The 20110-nt window shown below is 31.3% G+C and overlaps 1 protein-coding gene across 1 annotated transcript in view; it reads left to right on the top strand.

Moving 5' to 3' along the window:
• LOC144375100 (ankyrin repeat domain-containing protein 26-like) overlaps positions 1-18838 on the top strand; it is a 67731-nt gene extending 48893 nt beyond the window's left edge. Inside the window, exons 10-14 of the mRNA XM_078038657.1 lie at positions 274-457; positions 5266-6210; positions 11268-11540; positions 12332-12501; positions 16832-18838. Of these exons, the coding sequence (XP_077894783.1) occupies positions 274-457; positions 5266-6210; positions 11268-11540; positions 12332-12469 (1540 nt within the window). The 3' untranslated portion in view covers positions 12470-12501; positions 16832-18838. The remainder of the gene's footprint in view (positions 1-273; positions 458-5265; positions 6211-11267; positions 11541-12331; positions 12502-16831) is intronic.
• Positions 18839-20110: the final 1272 nt, after the last annotated feature.

Here is a 20110-nt window from a genome sequence, read left to right on the forward strand (position 1 = left end):
CGAAGTCATTTCAAAATTCCTTTTCTGTAGTATCTAAAGGATTTACTAGTAATAGAAACTTACCAAATAACAAAAAATATTTTATTATTGCTTTTCAATTATGAATGTTTTAGATAATATTAAAGGAGAAATTAAAAATATGAACCTAGAAAAGCTACAGAGAACATAGAATTTTTATTAGGATACTAAATCAGCATACAAAGAACCAGAATATAAAAGACATTTTTGTTTTCTGGCAAAAATCAATTTAAAGGTAATCATATTTAACTTCAGATGTACCTTAAAAGAAGAAGAGGCGAAGAGAAAAAATGATGATATGTTGCATGAAAAAAGTAATTACCCATTAAAAGAAAAAGAAAAAGAATATAACAAAGAGGATAAAGTGAGAAACCAACCTGAAATCTCTGCTTGTAAAATAGATACAGAATTGGAGAGTACAAGAAATCATTTTAATCAGGTAAATGAACCTTCAGTAAAGTTTCAAATTTTTACTTTATTTCATCAGCAGTATTATAAAATCCCTTTAATTTACTGTATGTGGCCATGTTTTACTTAACCATGGCAATGTGGTCTGAGGAATGTGCTGTTTGGCAATTTCACCAACATGTAGTCATCATGTGTGTGTGTGTGTACTTCCATACACTTCAGACATCTACCACAGGAAATAAAGACTTTCAGGACCTCCATTTATATGAAATGTGTTGTATCCAAAAGCATTGGTATGTGCTGTGTGAACTACTATTTTGATTTAAAACACAATGTTATCTGACTTTAAAGTTAAATGATGACATCTATGGCAAAACTAGTTACTGCAAATCTTAGCATCCCGAAGATGTTTAGCAGTTGTTTCCTGAATGAAGAAGTTGAGTTTGATCACTGAAATGAATACCAATTTAGGGCTTTTTATGTTAAGATACAGACTAAATAACTATGAACTAGTTAAAACATTTTTTATAATTTTTTTTTAATTTTAAAATACTTTAAAAAACTGGTATCCCAGCACCCACATTAAACTCAGCTTAGTGTTTTGTGACATTTGCTATAGGATATTTTGAAAGTCATAAACATATCAGATATATTGATATCTTCTACTTGTAACCTGATTCTTATTTGATTTCCCCAATATAGCCAGTATTTTGAATGTAGTACATTAAAATCTCACAGATTTTATAAAGATGATACCATTACTTTTTTTACAAATCACTAAAGTTACATATCATTTTGGTAGGTTTAATATCTTGGAAACGACACACCACACTCTGTAGTTTATAGTGTTGTCTTCTATTAGGCTGACATGTATAATTCTAGTTTATTTACTAGAAATGTCAAGGAATTATATTGTAAAATTACTATAATTTATTTACTCATTAAGATCTTGAGGGAAATGTGTTTGTTTGCAAATGCTTACTAGTAATAGATAATTTTACAATGACCATTCCAAATGCATATCTCCTTTAAAAATGTGTCTCACAATTACATCTCTGCCTGTATTTTAGAAATGTTTTTACTCAGCCAAATTTATCTGTCATTTGTGCAGTTGAAATATAAGACATTTACTCATAAAGAATAAATCTACCTTTTAGATTTCTTTTTTAATCTTGAAGGTACCACTCTTAAATTAACCTTTTAGACTTTCTATCACCTGCTGATATGCAGACAAAATCTTGCTGAAACACATTTGTAGATTTTAGCAAGACAAAATGAAACCTACAATTTCTGTGAGACCCAAATGCTAGAATTTACAATATGAAATTTCAGTAAAACATCTTTGCAAGCAAAAAGAAATAGACATATGCAAAAGGAAATGTTTTCTGAATTATTTTCCTGTTTTCAAATGAGTGAGTGTGTGTGTTTGTGTTTGTGTGTGTGTGTGTGTGTGTGTGTGTGTGTGTAACATAGTTAAACATCCTTCTTAAAATTAAATGTTCTTTTATTTGCAGTATATAAAACCTTCTATATGTTACTTTAAAAATGTGTCTCACAGATGTAATTGTGAGACACATTTTTAAAGTAACATATAGAAGGTTTTAAATCCATATATTTATAACCAAAATGTACATATATTGGAGGTGAAGGTGCCATTTTTTTGTCCCATTGAATTAAATAATGTTCTTAATTCAACTCTATTTCTCTGCAGGAGTCCCATGATGACTTTCAGAGTAACCTTATAAAGAGAAAAGACTTTTAATATTTTCCACAGGAATAGATGATTTTTTATGATTTCAAAACCCTTGCTTCTAATAGTAGATCTTCTATTTTGGGGAAATGACTTCACTCCCTTGTTGTGTTGATGTATATTATTACTCCCACTGTTAAGTAAGGAGGAAAAGTGGGGCCAGTGAATACTCTAGTTTTGTATATTATTTTCTCACATTTGAGGAGAGAAACAAACACTTTGCTCCAAGTAATCTTCTATTTCAGTACAAAACACCTTTGGAAACAATGGCATACCATAATATGTTCTTAGAAATAAATTACTGGTATTTGTTCCCAATAAATAAGGTCCATTTATTTTCCCTATTTTATATTTACTCATGTTTCATATTTCACTGAGATGAAACAAATGCTACTGAGTAGCAATCTCAGGGTTTTCTGAGTAGAGCCTTATACATTTTGCCTTTTTTGCATTTGTATTTTGAAACACAATTCTTCTTTGGTGTTTATCCATTCACAGGACAGAAATAACTGGCTTTGTGGATGAGCACTAGAAGCAGAGGCAAAAGACTTGGAGAAAATCCTGCAACTTGCCTATGTTTTTAGCTTTGTGCTCCTTTTCAGAATAGTGATGCATTGTTCATTGATATACATACATGTGTTTAGTGCTGTTCCTACATCTGTCATTTATCAATAGATGCAATTCTCATTCCTGGATGCAAAATGTTAGAAAACAGAATATGTTAGGAATACTTTCAGGAAAAGACCTTGGGGAATTTTTGTATGTCTCAGTAGATGTAGAGCTAAGGCTTTTACTACTAGCTGGTTGAATACATGAGGTGTCAGATTGCAAACTTATTCTTCTTAAAGTTAAATGTTCTTTTATTTGCCACTGAAGCCATTACAACAGATAGTTATATAATAAAATATTTGGAATTTTTAACTGTTTAAAGTGTAGATAATATAATTCTAAAAGTGGATCAACATGAGAAATAGTGAATTATTATTTTTATAGGTATATATTACAGTAGAGGTGTTTTGACATATTATACATACATAACATATAACTTCTTCTATTTAGGATTCCATTCCTGAGGTCAAAAATGATGTGAAGTTTTGCTGGTCATGTATTCATATGTGAACATAGAAATGTGATGTCAGATTCATTCTACTATCTTTCTCATCCCCTCTCAGCTTTTTTGTCTAATCCAACAAACTTCTATTCTTTTCTCCCCCACATTTATATGTGTTAGCATCCACATATTAAGGAGAATATTCAGACTTTGGATTTGAGGGACTGGCTTATTTTCACTTGGGCATGCTATTCTCCAGTTCCATCCATTTACCAGCAAATGCCATAATTTCATTCTTCATAGCTGATTCCATTGTGTATATATGACACATTTTCTTTATCCATTCATCTGTTGAAAGAGGAACCTAGGTTGGTTCCACAGCTTAGCTTTTATAAATAACTTCTATAAGTATTTATGTGACTGTGTTACTATAGTATTGTTTGAGAACACAGTGAGGAGCAGAATAATTGGGTCAAAATGTTATTCCATTCCAGGTTTTCTGAGGAATATCTATACTGCTTCCCTGAGTGATTGCTTGGTGCAATGTATGAGTGAATCTTTCCCCCACATTCTCATTATCATTTATTGTGACTTGCATTCTTTATATTTATCATTTCTGACTGGAGTGAGATGGAATCTCAGTGTAGTTTTAATTTTCATTTCTCTGATTGCTAGAGATGTTGAACATTTTTTTTCATATGTTTGTTAAATATTTGCACATCTTCTTCTTTGAAGCACCTGCTCAGTTCTTTTGTCCATTTATTGATTGTGTTATTTGTTTTTTGTGGGGTTTCTTTTTGTGTGTGTGTTAATTTTTTGAATTGTTTATATATTCTGGAGATTAATGCTCTATCCGAGGTGTCAGTGACAAAGATTCTTTTCCCATTCTGTAGGCTTTCTGTTCACATTCTTTATGGTTTTCTTTGCTGTAAAGATACCATCACATTTATTGATTCTTTTTTTTTTTTTTTTTTTTTTTTTTTTTAAGAGAGAGTGAGAGAGGAGAGAGAGAGAGAATTTTTTTTTTTTTAATATTTATTTTTTAGTTCTCGGCGGACACAACATCTTTGTTGGTATGTGGTGCTGAGGATCGAACCCGGGTCGCACGCATGGCAGGCGAGCGCGCTACCGCTTGAGCCACATCCCCAGCCCCACATTTATTGATTCTTGATTTTACTTCTTGTGCTTTAAGAGTCTTTTTGAGGAATTTAGTTCCTACACTGACATGATGGAGCCTTGTGCCTGTCTTTTCCTGTAATAGGCCTAGGATCTCTTGTCTAATGTCTAGGTCCTTGATCCACTTTGTGTTGAGTTGTGTGTGGGGTGAGAAATAGGTGTTATATTCCTCCTACTACATATAAATTTTCAGTTTTCCCAGCACCATTTGTCGAAGAACCTATCCTTTCTCCAATGTATGTTTTATAGTGTGTTTATCTAGTATTAGATAACTGTATATATGTGGGTTTTTCTCTGGTTCTGTTCTGAAAAATGATCTCTTTACATTGGAAAACTAATTAATCACTTATTCTAGTCTTTCATTCTGCTGTAATGCAGATTTTTTCAATCCTTAATTACTTTTTTTAATAATCATGAATTGAACCAGAGTGCTCAACCACTGAGATGCATCCTCAGCCATTTATTTATTTATTTATTTATTTATTTATTTATTTATGAATGAATGAGTCAGTGTCTCACTGAATTGCTGAAGGCTGGCTTTGAACTTGCAATCCTCCTGCCTCAGTCTCCTGAGACATTGGGATTATAGGCATGTGCCTCTACACCTGGCAATTTTGACATTCTTTAAATTCCATTTTTCTTTTACTCTCTTAGATCTATTTTTTTTTAATTAACTTTTGAACTCTTTGGAATTTGTATTTCTATAAGCTCAGAAGTTTACATCTAATTTTTCTTCAGTGGGGTATCTATTTATTGAAACCCTTTCACCATATAAATGTACAGGTTATTCTTTAATTTCAGTGAGAATTATGAAATGTCACTTTATTGAGTGGTAGCTAAATGTATCCTTGGTCTTATTTAGGTTTCTACTAGTGATGGGACAGTGAACAAGCTATCGCATAAATATTACAAGGGAAAGGATGAAATCTCTATGAGGAAACTGGAAATGGACACAATAAAATATCAGAATCAGGAAAATAAGTGCTTTGTGAATACTGAAATTTTAATAGAAAAGAATGACAGACTTCCATGGGCACACAAATTGAATGAGGAAACACTTCCAGAAATATTCCAATACAAAGAACAGTTGGATATTTGGAAAGCTGAGAATGTGGTGCAAAATTTCACACTAGAGAGTGAAAAACAAAGCACAGAGAGACCAGAAACAGAATCCAAATCACACCCTGCCAGACCCGGTGCTGCTCCACACTATCATGGTGAAAGTCCAACACCAAAAAGACATCTAGAACTTGCTTTCCAGAGAGCAAGAGATAAAGACTTTGGTTCACAGGAAAAAAAGAATATTGATGTATCTAACCTAAAAGTTAGTAGTGAGATTCCTTCCCAACAGGATCTAAAGTCTGAAATAAAAATAAGTGACCTAGAAAACGAGCTGTGTGAGACAAGAGGTACTCTCAGAGTAATGACTTTGGCTACTGAACAGGTAAACAGACACCTAAAACAAAGACAGTTCCAACTTATGGGGATGGAACACAGGTCTCAATATGAACAAAGAAAAAGGGATGAACACCTCAGAAAGCAGGAAGCTTCCAGAGAGAAGATTTCTAAACTACAAAGTGACACTACATTGCATGAAGACCAATTGCATGACTATCAGAACAAAGGTGACATTAAAAAAGATGGGGTTATTAATATCCAAACTCAATTTTATAATGTTATAAAAAAACTTCAAGCTTGGAATGACAAACATCATCTAGTGCTGGAAAACAAATACTTGGAATTAATCAATGAAAATAATCATTTAAAAGAACAATTGGATCAATATGGAAAGGAGAAAGCAGAAGAAGTAAGTATCAAGAATGATAAATGTATAAAGAGTTTTTGAAGAAATACTCAAAGTGATATCTGCTTATGGATAAATGTTGAATCTTGATGAAAATAAAAATTTAGATATTATAAATGTGTTTTCTGTATCAACCCAGAAGTACAACCTGGTTTCCAGCAAATATAACTTAGGCCTCATTCCCAGCACCACCAATCTCTGTTTGAAGTGCTAAGTCTTCTAATTTCCCTCTCTAATTCTTACACTCTGTGTACATATTTTAAAATAACTGTAGGTAGTCATGTGCCAACTAAACATAAATGACAGATAAAATGAATTTTAATATTTTAAAAGGAGGACATTTTAAAAACTTGGATCTGACAGATCCCTCAATTTAAGAAATTTTGTTTTTTATAAAGATTTAAGAGGTTGAGTTACAGATTTTTAGTAGAAGTATATGCTGATATTAGTAATATGGTCTAAATAATGCTGAAACAATATCTAATTTTGGTGCTGTTAATTCAACCCAAACCTTCGCACATGCTAAACACATACTCTACCAATGAGATACATCCCATCACTGAATAACAATTTTAATATCTTCTTGTTGCCATTCTTTAAGATCACAATGAAACAGATAAATTGAAATACTCATACCTAGCTTCAATTAAGTTAGTTACTTTGACAGCACATTTCAGATTTCCCAGTTGAACTGAAATGTAGAGGCTGTATTTTGTAATATATTTTCTTTACTATATTTTTATATATTTCTAGTTGATAAATTTATTTTTAGTCATTTCAATTTATCTTAAATCTGAAAATAACTGACCTGATATTTTATATTTTCATTCATGACTTGTCCACCTCTTTAAAAGCATCAATTTGTCATTATCATAAATTGGGACTAATGTGAAGAATTGCAGTAAAACCACAGTTGATTTAATCTGTAATTTGTTGTATGTATCCATGATAACTTGCTAATATTTTTCTTCATTTTATGGCCCAATTGTTATTCTGAAAGTTATATAGTGTCTTTCAGTACAAAGAAAATTGTAAACTAAAGTTTATTAATTTGGCACTGAACCTCCATGTCCATTCTAAAGAGGGTGGTAGGATTTATATACAGCAGGATTGGTGTGAGGACCAGTGAGATTTCCAGGAGATGTGGACAGGCAGTGAGGTGGAGGCCAGGTTACCTAGGGTCTTCTTTATTCTTCAAGAAAGTATACTGGAATTACTTTAGCAAAAGTTCATGAAAGTATACTGGAATTACTTTAGCAAAAGTTCATGAAAGTATATTGGAATTATTTTAGCAAAGCTTTAAAGATGCGAGGATTTGGGGTATTAATTTGATCATCTAATATGAGAAGGATAATAACATCTTTACAATTCACCACCACCAATTAGACTTGTGTAATCATTTCTGATTGAGAATTTAGTTGGTTGTTAAACATTGCAACTCTATCAAGAGCAGTATGTAGAGATACAGAGCTGACCCCATCATCTAAGGAATGTGATAGTGATTAGGCAAAAATACAGAACCTTCTGTTTCCTTAAGGAATTCAGAAATAAAAAGGAGTGTACATGCATGCAAAAAAGAGGATAAAGTGATGTAAGTAGTAATTTTTTTTCAGAGTAAAAATATCATAATAAAATATTATTAGTATATTTTTAAAGTGAGCTGAATAACAAAATTATTAACAGAAATATCAAGTAATTATAAGACATCTTGAAAAACAACTGGCTGGTACCCTGATATTACAATCTGTATAAGAGGCTTCACTAGAAGATTTATCACATTTTCACATGAATTTAAAAGATAAAGACAGGATTTAATGAAGACACTAGGACAAATGACAAGTTAACTATGTATAAAAGTGAACATGACAATTGTAAATCTACACCAGCTTAAGTAATAAAAATTGTTCTGGGATGCTAATTTCAATGAAGAGACTTCTTTATATTTTTATTATAATTGATTTTATTATATTTTGGGATCTTTATTCTGCACTTATTTCTTACACTTAAATTTTATTATGGAATTTTTCTCTTACAACATCATACATCTTTTATTAAAATATCTACCCTGAGGAAAGTTTTTTTCTATAACCCAGCAGCTTTTAATGTTATCTCTACTTCCATGGTGAGACAAGGAAAATTAAATCAGAGGTTAGTATTTAATAGAATGTTTCAGGCAATTTTGGTTTTTTTACCTTCATTTTTGTGCATCTATACAGAATCAGCAGGTAATTACTAAATGAATCTCAAAAAAGTCTGTAAAAAAAAGGTTTTTATGCTTTTCTCAAAATACATGTGTGTTTTAATTTATTGTTTAATTATTGGAAAACTTTGGCTATTTATTTTTTTCACTTTAGATACATTATGAAAGCATGTAAATATTTGTATAACGTGTGGACTGATATCCAATCTAGACAATAAAAAATGTCATCTAATTTTTTCAGTAGACCTCTTAAAAGGCATTTTTATGATATATATGATGCACATGCCATCCAATTCACTCATTTAACATGTAAAATTCAGTGTCTCTTAGAATAGTAACAGAGTTATATAACCATTTACAGTCAATTTTAGATCATTTCGTGGTCTTGAAAAAAACCTGCAATCTCTTAGCTGTCAGCTTTCTAATCCCTCCATCTTTCAAAGTCCTAGAAAACCACTATGTGTGTGTGTGTGTGTGTGTGTGTGTGTGTGTGTGTTTTTAAGAGAGATAATTTTTTAATATTTATTTTTTAGTTTTCGGTGGACACAACATTTTTACTTAATTTTTATGTGGTGCTGAGTATCAAACCCAGTGCCCTGTGCATGCCAGGCAAGCACACTACCACTTAAGCCATAGCCCCACCAATATATTTTTTTAATAATTTATAAATGTAGACAACAGTAATATATATATATATATAGTTGTACATGACAGTAGACTGTATTTTGACATATACATACATGGAGTATAACTTCACATTTTTATGTGTTATGTGTTAAGTTATACTGGTCATGTATTCATGTGTGAACATAGAAATGTTGTGTCAATTTTTTCTACTGTCTTTTCCATTCTCATTCTCATTCCCATCCCTTTTATCTAATCCAATGAACTTCTATTCTTTTCTCCCCCATTTCTTACTATGTGTTAGCATCTATTATGAGAGACTTTCAGCTTTTGGATTTGGGATATTGGCTTATTTCACTTAGCATGATAATCTCCAATTCCCTCCATTTACTGGCAAATACCATAATTTCATTCTTTTTCACAGCTGAGTAATATTTTTCTAATTTATTCATCTATTGAAGGGCACCTAGGTTGGTTTCATAGCTTAGCTATTGTGATTTGAGCTACTATAGACATTGTTGTGGCTGTGTCACTGTAGTATGATTTTAAGGATTTTGTTTATAAATCAAGGAGTGGGATAAATGTGTCAAATGGTGGTTACATTCCAAGACTTCTGAGGACTCTCCATACTGCTTTACAAAATGATTGCACCAATTTGCAGTCCTATCAATATTTATCATTACTTGTATTCTTGCCAATTGCCATTCTGACTGGAGTGGGATTAAATATCAGCCTTTGGATGTGGAAGATTGGCTTATTTCTCTAAATTGCTAGAGATGATTTTTTTTTCATTTATTTGTTGGCCATTTTCATATGTTCTTCTGTGAAGTGCCTTTTCAGTTCCTTTGCCCATTTATTGATTTGAGTTATTTGGGTTTTGTTGTTTTGGTGTTAAATAATTTGAGTTATTTGTATATCCTGCAGATTAATGCTCTATCTGAGGTGCACATGGCAATGATTTTCTCACCTTCCGTGGGCTCTCTGTTCATATTCTAGATTATTTCCTTTGCTGTGAAAAAGTTTTTTAGTTCAATACCAACTGATTTATTGATCCTTTTAAAACTTTTTTTAGTTGTATATAGATCACAATATCTTTATTTATTTTTATGTGGTGCTGAGGATCAAATACAGTGCCTCACACATGAAAGGCAAGCACTCTACCACTGAATTACCAGCCCTCATTTATTGATTCTTGATATTCTTGGTTTGGGGAATCTTGTTGAGGAAGTTGGCTTATAGTTTCAACTCTATAATTACTCTGTAATAGATATTTCATACAAGTAGATTTTATACAACTCTAGGTCTTTTCTTTTTTTACCAGTTTCTTTGACTTAGAATACTATTAGAATCCTCTGTGTTGTAGCAAGCATCACTTTTATTTTTTTTCTGTTGTCTAGTGAACTCTGTTTTATGAATATGTCACTTAGCCAATCATCAGTTGATGAACCTTAAAATGCTTCCACCTCTTGACTACACCAGTACTACATGCCTGGAAACATATATTTACAAGTTAATTTTTGGACATGTTTTTATTACCCTGCCTGCTGGTGGTCTTCATGAATTGTGAAGATTTTATTATCTCTCTGTCTTACTCATGCTGTGCTTTTTGTCTTGTCTGTTTTTATTAATTTGATTTCTTTTATTCCGAGCTCACAAAAAAATAAGTTTTTATTTTTTATGCATTTTCTCTGTCTTTTTTGTCACCAACAGTGTTTAGCTGGTGATTATCTTGTTGAAATATAAATTCACTCAAGGTGAGAGTAATATCTGATATTCACACCTATTTTAGAATGAATGGAAAATATTATTGTCTAATAGTTGTTTTTTAAAAAATTACTATTTGATATCATACCAATACTTTTTGTTAATAGATTGATCTGTTAAGACTTTTATTCTAACTATACTTTAGTGATTAAATGTAAAATTAAATTCATTTAACCTGATAGTGAATTCATCTGTATAATGCTCATACTTGTGTCAGTATGGGAAAAATCTTCTATATAGATTTCCCCAACGTTCATTATGTAGCCAGAATAGATTTATAGATCTGTAATCCTTGACCAACTGAAAAGCTAATACCTTGCATTATAGAAACAATCTACTCATCATAATGCTGGTAGATTATGTTTTTTTTTCCAATTGAATTTATGTAAAGTTTGTTCTTTAAGTTTTTATTAAATATTTTCAGTATCTTATTTTCATACTGTGTTATTTCATACTTATTTTATTCACGCAGATGGATGATCTTACTACAAAGATGGACAATGCATCTTCAAAACATTTACAATTGAAATCAAACTATCAATATTTTATGCAGAACTTGTTTTTTTTGAAAAGTATACATGATACATTTGAAAAAATAGAAAGGAATCAAAAAAAGTTGGAAGAAAATGTAGCAAACTTTTCAAGGCACACCCAGAGCACTAGAGTAGAACAATGCCAAGGAGTACAGTGGAAATCTGGCACTGAACAACAAGCAACATGGAATTTAGAGGAGAAGCAAAAACAAGTACTTCTGGTTTTACAGACTATGTTATTTATCTGTAATCTGCTTTAATTTATTTCACTGTAAAATGTATTTTGGATACATACATTATATGTGTATTCTATATCTCTTGAGGAAAGTTGTGTAGATTTCTAAGAGGAAGAAGACATTTGATGCCCCCTTCAAATACCTCAGTTTACATCATTCATATAGCTAATTCAATATGAATAATGATTTTTATCAGATAACTTTGACATTGTATAATAGTGAGCATAAATAAGACTATGAGGAGAAAAGAAAAAGTGTGATGAAGAAATATAACATACTTTTGAATTGTTAGTTTAAATTTTTCAAGTTTTATACTTTGAATTGATTCTATTATTCTTTATCAGATGATCTGAGTACTAACATGAGAATGATTCATGACTAAGAGCACAGTTCAATGGTAGATAGCTTGTCTAGCCTGTGCAAGGTCCTGGGTTCCATCTGCAATAGAAATGAGGAGGAGGAGAGGGGAGGAGGTGAGCAAGGGAGGAGAAGGGGAAGAAGGAGAGGAAGAACTTAATTATTATTAGTTCAAGTTTAATGTAGTTTATGGGCAGGGTAGGAGGAAGGGAAGGAGAAAAGAAAGAACTTAATTATTATTAGTTCAGGTTTAATGTAGTTGATAGTGATGACAGAAGTTTAAAGTCTATCATCTTTCTTCACATTTAAAATTGTGGGGTGAATTTTTGACTCAGAACTAAATGAAATAAAAACATAATAATTATTTAGTTCTAATTGTTTTTAAAATGCATTCTTTTTATTTTCTTTAGACACAAGCAGCAGCTGTGGAAATTTCACAGCAGTTAAGACAGACTAATTTTGCTTCAATAAGAAGTCAAATGGAACTCAGAATTAGCCATCTGGAATCTGAACTAAAAATTCTAAGAAATGCAACTGGAAGAATATAGCACATCTATATAGAAGAATCAAAATTCCACAAGTATGACAAAACCTAGACTTAAAGAGAGCACTTTAATTTCCTTAATTTCTCTCTACTGCATAACTTCAAGACAGATTCATGAGATCAGTAGCATGCAAAAGCTAACTAGACAATACAATGTGTAGATGTAATGTTAGGAAATTAATGTACTTTTGATATATTAGTTTAGGAAATTTATCGTTCACTCACATTTTACATCTGGAAGCAAACTATCAAGCTTTCTTTTCTTAGTGTTCTCCTATATGTAATCTTGTCTATTAGACTTCTAGTTAAGTATTTTTGAAGTTTTTAATCCAGATAGGTATATTGTGTCCAAATTGTTTCTAAGCATTTCATAACATGGAAACATGTACAAGTTTAATAATTTTTGAAAGATTATTACTTAAACCCTACATGGTCGGTGTTGCTAAAACTACCTTCTCGGCACATTCTGACGCCTTTTATATTGATATTTGATATTATCCTTAGATGGTACCTAGAGACAAAATGTTATGTATAGTTTTCTGTCTCTACATTGTCATGCTTGTGATAAAGGGAAAGATCATCACAGGAATGAAGGGAAGTATAACTTGCAAAGTGGTTAAAAATATTCTGTTGATCAGTGTTGGGGCCTGTGAATGACAGAATGAATGGACAGGAGTCTCCTGAAGCCTTGGTAACAAATTAATGTGTCATCTTTCTTGGAAGCAGCTATAATTTATCTTGATCACCAACCTAGGTATCTTGTTCTGCACCAGTGGTTGTTGCTCTGAATTAAGCATTTGCTCTCAGAGTCAAATGCTTAATTTATCTAGATGATTTATCGAGGTAGAATATACATGTGGAGGTAGTAAATGCTTGAAAAGATCTTCAAAGAATGTTCTTTAAGTTCTTGAACTGGTTCACTAAGTATGGATCTTTCTAGCTTTACTAAAATTTTCTAGTTGCATATTTTTATGGAAACCATGATGATTTAATATACTTCAACATAGTAAAATGGCTTTGGTAGTCAAATAAACTAAGGTATATATCATCTGCTATAGTTATCTTTAAAATACCAATATTTCTAATTGCATCCTCCAAAAAGAGTTTTTCAAGAAGGCACATTGTTACCTGAAAAGTCACACATCTCTGATTGTTTTCTATCTTTCACCTACAATACTTTAATTGCAAGTTTGAAGCCCCCTAGAAATATGTGAACTTCTTTAGAGAAATTACAAACTCATGATTGCATGCACTCTCTCTATTTTGATTCTTTTCAGTGTTGTGCCCTCTTACTGAGAATTTCCACTTACTATTTTTTCTTAATAATTTATTTATTTGTAGATAGACACAATATCTTTATTTTGTTTATTTATTTTATGTGGTGCTAAGGATTGAATTCAGTGCCTCACATGTGTACTCTATCACTGAGCCACAATCCCTCTACTTAATCTTATGGCAAGTTTTAAAATTATTTAATTTGGTGAAAAAAAAATATATATAATATTTATACATAATATTGAGGTTAATTTTTATATAATTAAACTAGAATGAAATATAATGTACTCTAATTCAGTGACCAGTACTTCTGCTTTATCTCCCCTGCTTCCTCCCTGTGCTCTCTTTCTTCTGCTCTACTAATCTATGTTATACTTATTTCTAGTTTTTTTAAATTATAAAATATGGATATACATGAAGGTGAAATTCACTGTGATATGTTCATAAGCATACACAGAAAAATTTGATCAGATTCATTTCACTATTCCACACTGAGTGCTGTCCCCAACTCCATGGGTTGGATTGGGTTAGGGTTAGAGTTAAGATCAGGGTTTCATTGTGTAACAGGAGCTCTTCAGTACAACCATGTGATTTCCTTTATATTAAGACTTCATTTGGTTGAGTCAAATATTATTCCAACTGTGATAAGCCATATTTTTAAGAGATGGCAAGAAAAACAATATTCAAGTATTTTGAACCCATTTGAAGATATTTCTATAATATTTGACCATTTTTTGATCAGGGGTAATATTACAACAATGAAATATCTGCTTGAAAATGAACAAATAAAAGGTAGCATCTTGCCTTCATTGCATATCATTGTTGTTAGAATTCCCATTTCACTGAACCTTGGTTTAGATCATTTTTGCTTTTTTATACCAGGGATTGAGCTCAAGGGAAATTGACCTCTAAGCCATATCCCGAGACCTATTTTGTATTTTATTTAGAGACAGGGTCTCACTGAGTTACTTAGAGCCTCACGGTTGCTGAGGCTGGCATTGAACTCGTGATCCTCCTGTCTCAGCCTCTTGAGCCACTGAGATTACAGGCATGTACCACCACACCCTGCTTCCATGGTGTTTTGATGATCTTCTTTAACTCACAGTAAAGCCGTGCACATCCATGTTAAATGTGGCCTCAACCTTATTCTTTTATTTGACATTTTGACCTAAAAAAATCACAGGAGAACAAATCTAAACTTTTCAAAACAATGCTGCAGTCAAATAATTGTGACAGAAAGAATAGTTTTTAATACATAAATTACAATGTATATTTTTTTCAGTTTCTTACATGAATATCTTTCTGAAAAAAATAAAAATCAGGCTTGAAGTGCTTCAGAATCATAAAATTGGATGACTATGTACAAAAATATAATGAAAGTTGTTATGTATGATGAAAGTATAAGTTGTTCTTATTAGTTCTGAACAGAAAAATGAGATAATTTACCATTTACAGACAATGTGTGTGAATGTAGACACAATGCAAAGGGATTTGAGGGGCAATTCTTTTCCCATTGCATTTCTTCGAGAAAGTGATATTTATTTTTTTACTTATTCATAAGCTAGTTTATTTAAAAGTTAATTTAATAGTTCTAGATTTCCTTGTGGAACATTAATTTGTATTTCATGCTACCCTTAATCAGAGAGTTTCAAAAGCTCTCTTCTATTAAGACACAAAGATATGTCTTCTTAATCACTGAAATTTTTTTCAAAGATGAAGGGAGAAGAGGAGAGGAGAAAATACTAGAGAGAAAGAGTAATCAAATTATTTTATGTGTATCTGTGAATATTTCATAATTCCTCTATTATGTATAATTAAATGCACCAGTAAAAATTTTGTTTAAATTAATTTCCCTGAAATAAAAGACAGGAATGGGAATTCTGTTGATCAAAATCATTTTTTTTCACATCAAAAGTGTAAAGGCATTGGACATCACCTTATTGTTATCACTACAACATACTTACTGTGTTCAGTAAACTATTTTAGACCCTATTTGGGAAATAAGTAAGAGAACAGCTTTTATATAAAGGACACTCTATATGATAATACTTATGCAAGAGTTGCAAGTATTTTCACACATTTCTCATCAAGTGCACACCTATAATGAGCCAAATGCTTCAAAAATGCTGGTCATAACTTCTGAGAAGAAATTAATTACAATTAAAGAGCTATTTTTTTTTCAAGTTTGAAAATCAACAAATGAAAAATCTTAAGTTTGAAACTACCTTTTTCCCCCACTTCTACCTCACTATGAAACTGTCAGCCTGTACACTGACAGTCTTCTGTGGGAAAAATGAGTTCACCCATTTTTGTGGCTTATGGCCAAAAGCCCAGACTGACCTAGTTAAGCATTTAAAATACCCTGTCATGATTCTGACATTAGTTTACATTTTGCCCTCAAAATAAAAGTCTGAAATTTCTTAGCCCAAAATTAAAATACCCAAATCAACTGGATTCTTGTCAGGTTATTTAGCTTTTTCTCTTCTCATTAGCTGTACTGTCTCTTTGCTCTGGATTCTAGTGACATTGCACCACTGATGATTCCACAAGTGTTCTTTCTCATCTCATTGTCTGCATGCTTCTCTTCCCTTCCTGTCACAATTTCTCCTTTTCCTTCAGGTGTTAATTCACATATTACTTCCACTGAAGGACCTCAAACACTGACACAAATTTGGGACAGAAGTCCCTTCTAAGTGTTCCAGTAGTATCCTGTTTTATCTCTGTCATAATGACAATGAATCTGTATGGAAATTGCCTGCTTGCCTGCTTTTCAAGTTATGGTATATGACTGTTGAGGGGTGTCCATTATTATCTCCATGTTATCATCCTAGTGCTTTTAGAATACCCTAGCATATGGATGTCAAATTTTGCATAAGAGGTGAAGAAACCAAAGCTCTAATACTCAGTAATAATGAGAGCTGTGTATGAAAATATGGGCATATTGCATTTCATAGTAATTTTGTATATTGAACATACATATCTATTTTTTTATTCTTATAAACAATGAAAAGTTCTCAACTTTTCTTCACTGGTTCATACTTATAAAATCTTTGAGAAAAAATATAATTCTTTTTCTCTCCCCTTGCTACAGAATTCGAATCTTGACCATGGGAGCGTCTTAAGAATTACTAATAAGCCAAGACAAGATCTATTTTTGGAAACATCATAAGTATATACAAAGATTTTAAGGAAAAAAATATGAAAGCTAATATTGTGTTTTTCAGACTGTTGATATAATGTTTGAAGTGTTTGATGAAATGTGTGATGTAAAAACTTAATTTAAATGTATGTGTGTATTATATATATATATGATAAAATTCTCAAAATATGAAAATTATTTACATCTGTAAGAAAATTTAAAGTGCAAGTGCAAACCAGTTTTTATTGAGATATGTTTTCAAACTGTCTAAATGCTAGCATCTAAGCTTCATTCAACAACCAAATGGTCAACAGTAATTTGGTGGATCTAAATATCACATTAATGATGGATTATTTGTATTATAAAAAATGTATCACTGAATATGGGTCCAGAGAATTAGGCAACATTAGTTTTGTATGCCAGTTACTGTATTCACTAATGGATTAATGTATTAGAATTATTATATTGCCATCAAACATATAATCTTTAAATTTTTATAATTTTAATTTGAAGCACTGACTTACGATTTCTTCCTAGTAAGAAACAGTATTTGATTAATGTTTTTTGCCTTTTCTCTTTGTTTATACAATCTTGGGAAATAATAGTAAAGTTGCAGGTTCTAATATAAAGTACTTTTGTCCATTGAAACATTTTAAATTGAATTGCTAACATATGCCATCATTCATGATATTTTTAGAATTTCCTACAAGTCAGAACATGCTAGATAACTACAATACAACCTTAATTCATTGTGAATGAATTTTTAAAATATTAACACATAACAGCATACTTGTTAATCATATCCATTTCATATGAAGTTTATATTGTTATCTAGCATGTTCTGACTTGTAGGAAATACTAAACATATCATGAAAGATGGCATATGTTAGCAATTCACTTTAAAATGCTTCAGTGGACAAAAGCATTTTATATTAGAACCTGCAACTTCATTATTATTTTCCAAGATTGTATAAAGAGAAAAAAGCAAAAAAAAAAAAATTAAGCAAATGATGTTTCTCAAATCAATACTAATACATTCTATCATAATGCCTTCAACCACTTAAATCCTAAGATTATTTTCATGTTTTTCTAGTAGCCTGATATATTGTCCTTTATAAGAAAACATTTCATTCAGAGCCACGAAATTAAATTAATTGTTGTATTTTACAGGTGCATTCAGATTTAAATATTTCTTCGTCTTAACTTTCATGACCTTGAATCTTTCCAGGGAGAAAGCATGTAGAATTGCTTAAGATGGATTTTCTCATTTCTTTATGATTGGAACTCGATTACATGTTTTTTGGCAAGAGTATCACAGAATCAATTCTGTAATTTTTCTTTGAATCACATCATATGACTTATAATATCCTCATTACTGCTGATGTTAATATTGGTCATTAATGTGGTATTTGCAGGATTTTACTTTCTGATTAATATTTTTGTGGGGAGATAGTTTGAGGCTATAAATATCCTAATCAATCATCCACCACTAAATTTATTCATTTAATTATACCTATAAAGATTTATGGTTTATTTTATTGAGTATGCTGTTACTTGTTAATATTTTTAAGATTTATTTTTCTTTCAGAAATGTTCAATTTTGACAATCTCAGATTTATAGAAGATTTATAACAGTAGTGCAAAGAATTCCTAGGAAATATTCCTCAAATGTTATTATTTTGTTAACTTGTTTCATCTCTTCTTCTCCATTTCTAGATAATAGGTACATAACAGTTTTTATCTCTGAACCATTTGCAAGATGCACATGTCTTTTTATTCCTAAATAGTAATATTTTATTAAAATGAGAAATTACCTTCTATAAGTATTGTGCAATAATCAAAATAGGGAAATTGTATTATGAATATCTACTCTACAAATCTATTCCAAATTGCCAGTAATTTCAACAATTGTCTTTGAACCAAAATAAATCCAATTTTGGGAAATTTTAGTATCAATTATTTACTGTTTCCAGTGGTCTTGTTTCTTCTGTCTTTTTTTTCAAATCTGGGACAGTTCCTGAGTATTTCTGGGCTATTCATGACATCTATGATTTTGAATGGTGTATGTCAGTAGTAGTTCTGTAGATTTTCCTTCAGTTTAGGATCATGTGATGTTTTCTCATGAGTGAATTCAGGTTATGCTACTAGAGAAAGACCATCATGCATGCAATGCTTACTTCTTATAATACAGCATACTCAGGCAGCACTGACAGACATGGTCACAAACTGTGATCAGCCTCTAGTAATGGTGGGCATCCTCTAGGATCTAGAGTTAGTCTCTACTTTTAAGAGTAAGCAAATATCTGGAGCCTCAATTACACAGACACAAGAAACTGTGGAGGTATGTAGGGACACTTGGTTTTAACATTGTTTAGTGTTGACTAATTATTTGGTTAAGGTAGTATCTATCACATTGGGCCATGATAAACATAGCATTTATTTACCCTTTATATTCCTTTTTTTCATAAATATTTTGTATATATCTGCTTGGTCCTTAAAATTTTACCCACTAAAATTAATATTTTATTGATGATTCCTCCTTGTCTCAAATTATTACTATGGTGATGGCCAAATAATTTTTTTTATTGATTCCACATAAACAAATAAACTTTTGTTTGCAAAAGTGGGCAAGAAGAAAAAGCTTATTATTCTGTTATTCACATCCCCCAGAAATGGACAGCAGCTGCCCTTTTAAGTTGATTTCACATATTTTTGATGTGTTCCTATTCATCCTGGAATACTTTTGACTTTATTGCACAACAAGATGTTTCAAGCACATCATTTATTTTCTTGTTCCAGAGCTGGGATTAGAAATTTTTTCTAGAGGCTCTGTTTTCTGTTAGAGGAGAAATATCTGACCAGTATTTGTGGTGGTTGTCATTATTTCCTTTGGGGTTTTTGTGTTAAGGACATTTATCATATTTATAACATACAAATATATATTATTTTTTTTCTTTACTGAGAATCAAACCCAGAGTTTCACATATGCTAGGCAAGTGCTCTGCCACTGATCCACAACCCCAGCCCACAATGTGTATATTTTATATAGAAAACATGCAAGAAGGATCTTTTGTATTTATCCTAATTTTTTATGTATGTATTCATATATAAAAAGATTTTATACTGATATATTACATATACACATGTAAAGAATATTATAGGATTTACTTTTGAATTAGAAATAGTCTAAATATTCTTAATAATTCTGATTTTACATCTGTAAATAATGTG

The sequence above is a fragment of the Ictidomys tridecemlineatus genome, chromosome 2, assembly GCF_052094955.1.
Source record: "Ictidomys tridecemlineatus isolate mIctTri1 chromosome 2, mIctTri1.hap1, whole genome shotgun sequence".
Classification (NCBI taxonomy): Eukaryota; Metazoa; Chordata; class Mammalia; order Rodentia; family Sciuridae; genus Ictidomys; species Ictidomys tridecemlineatus.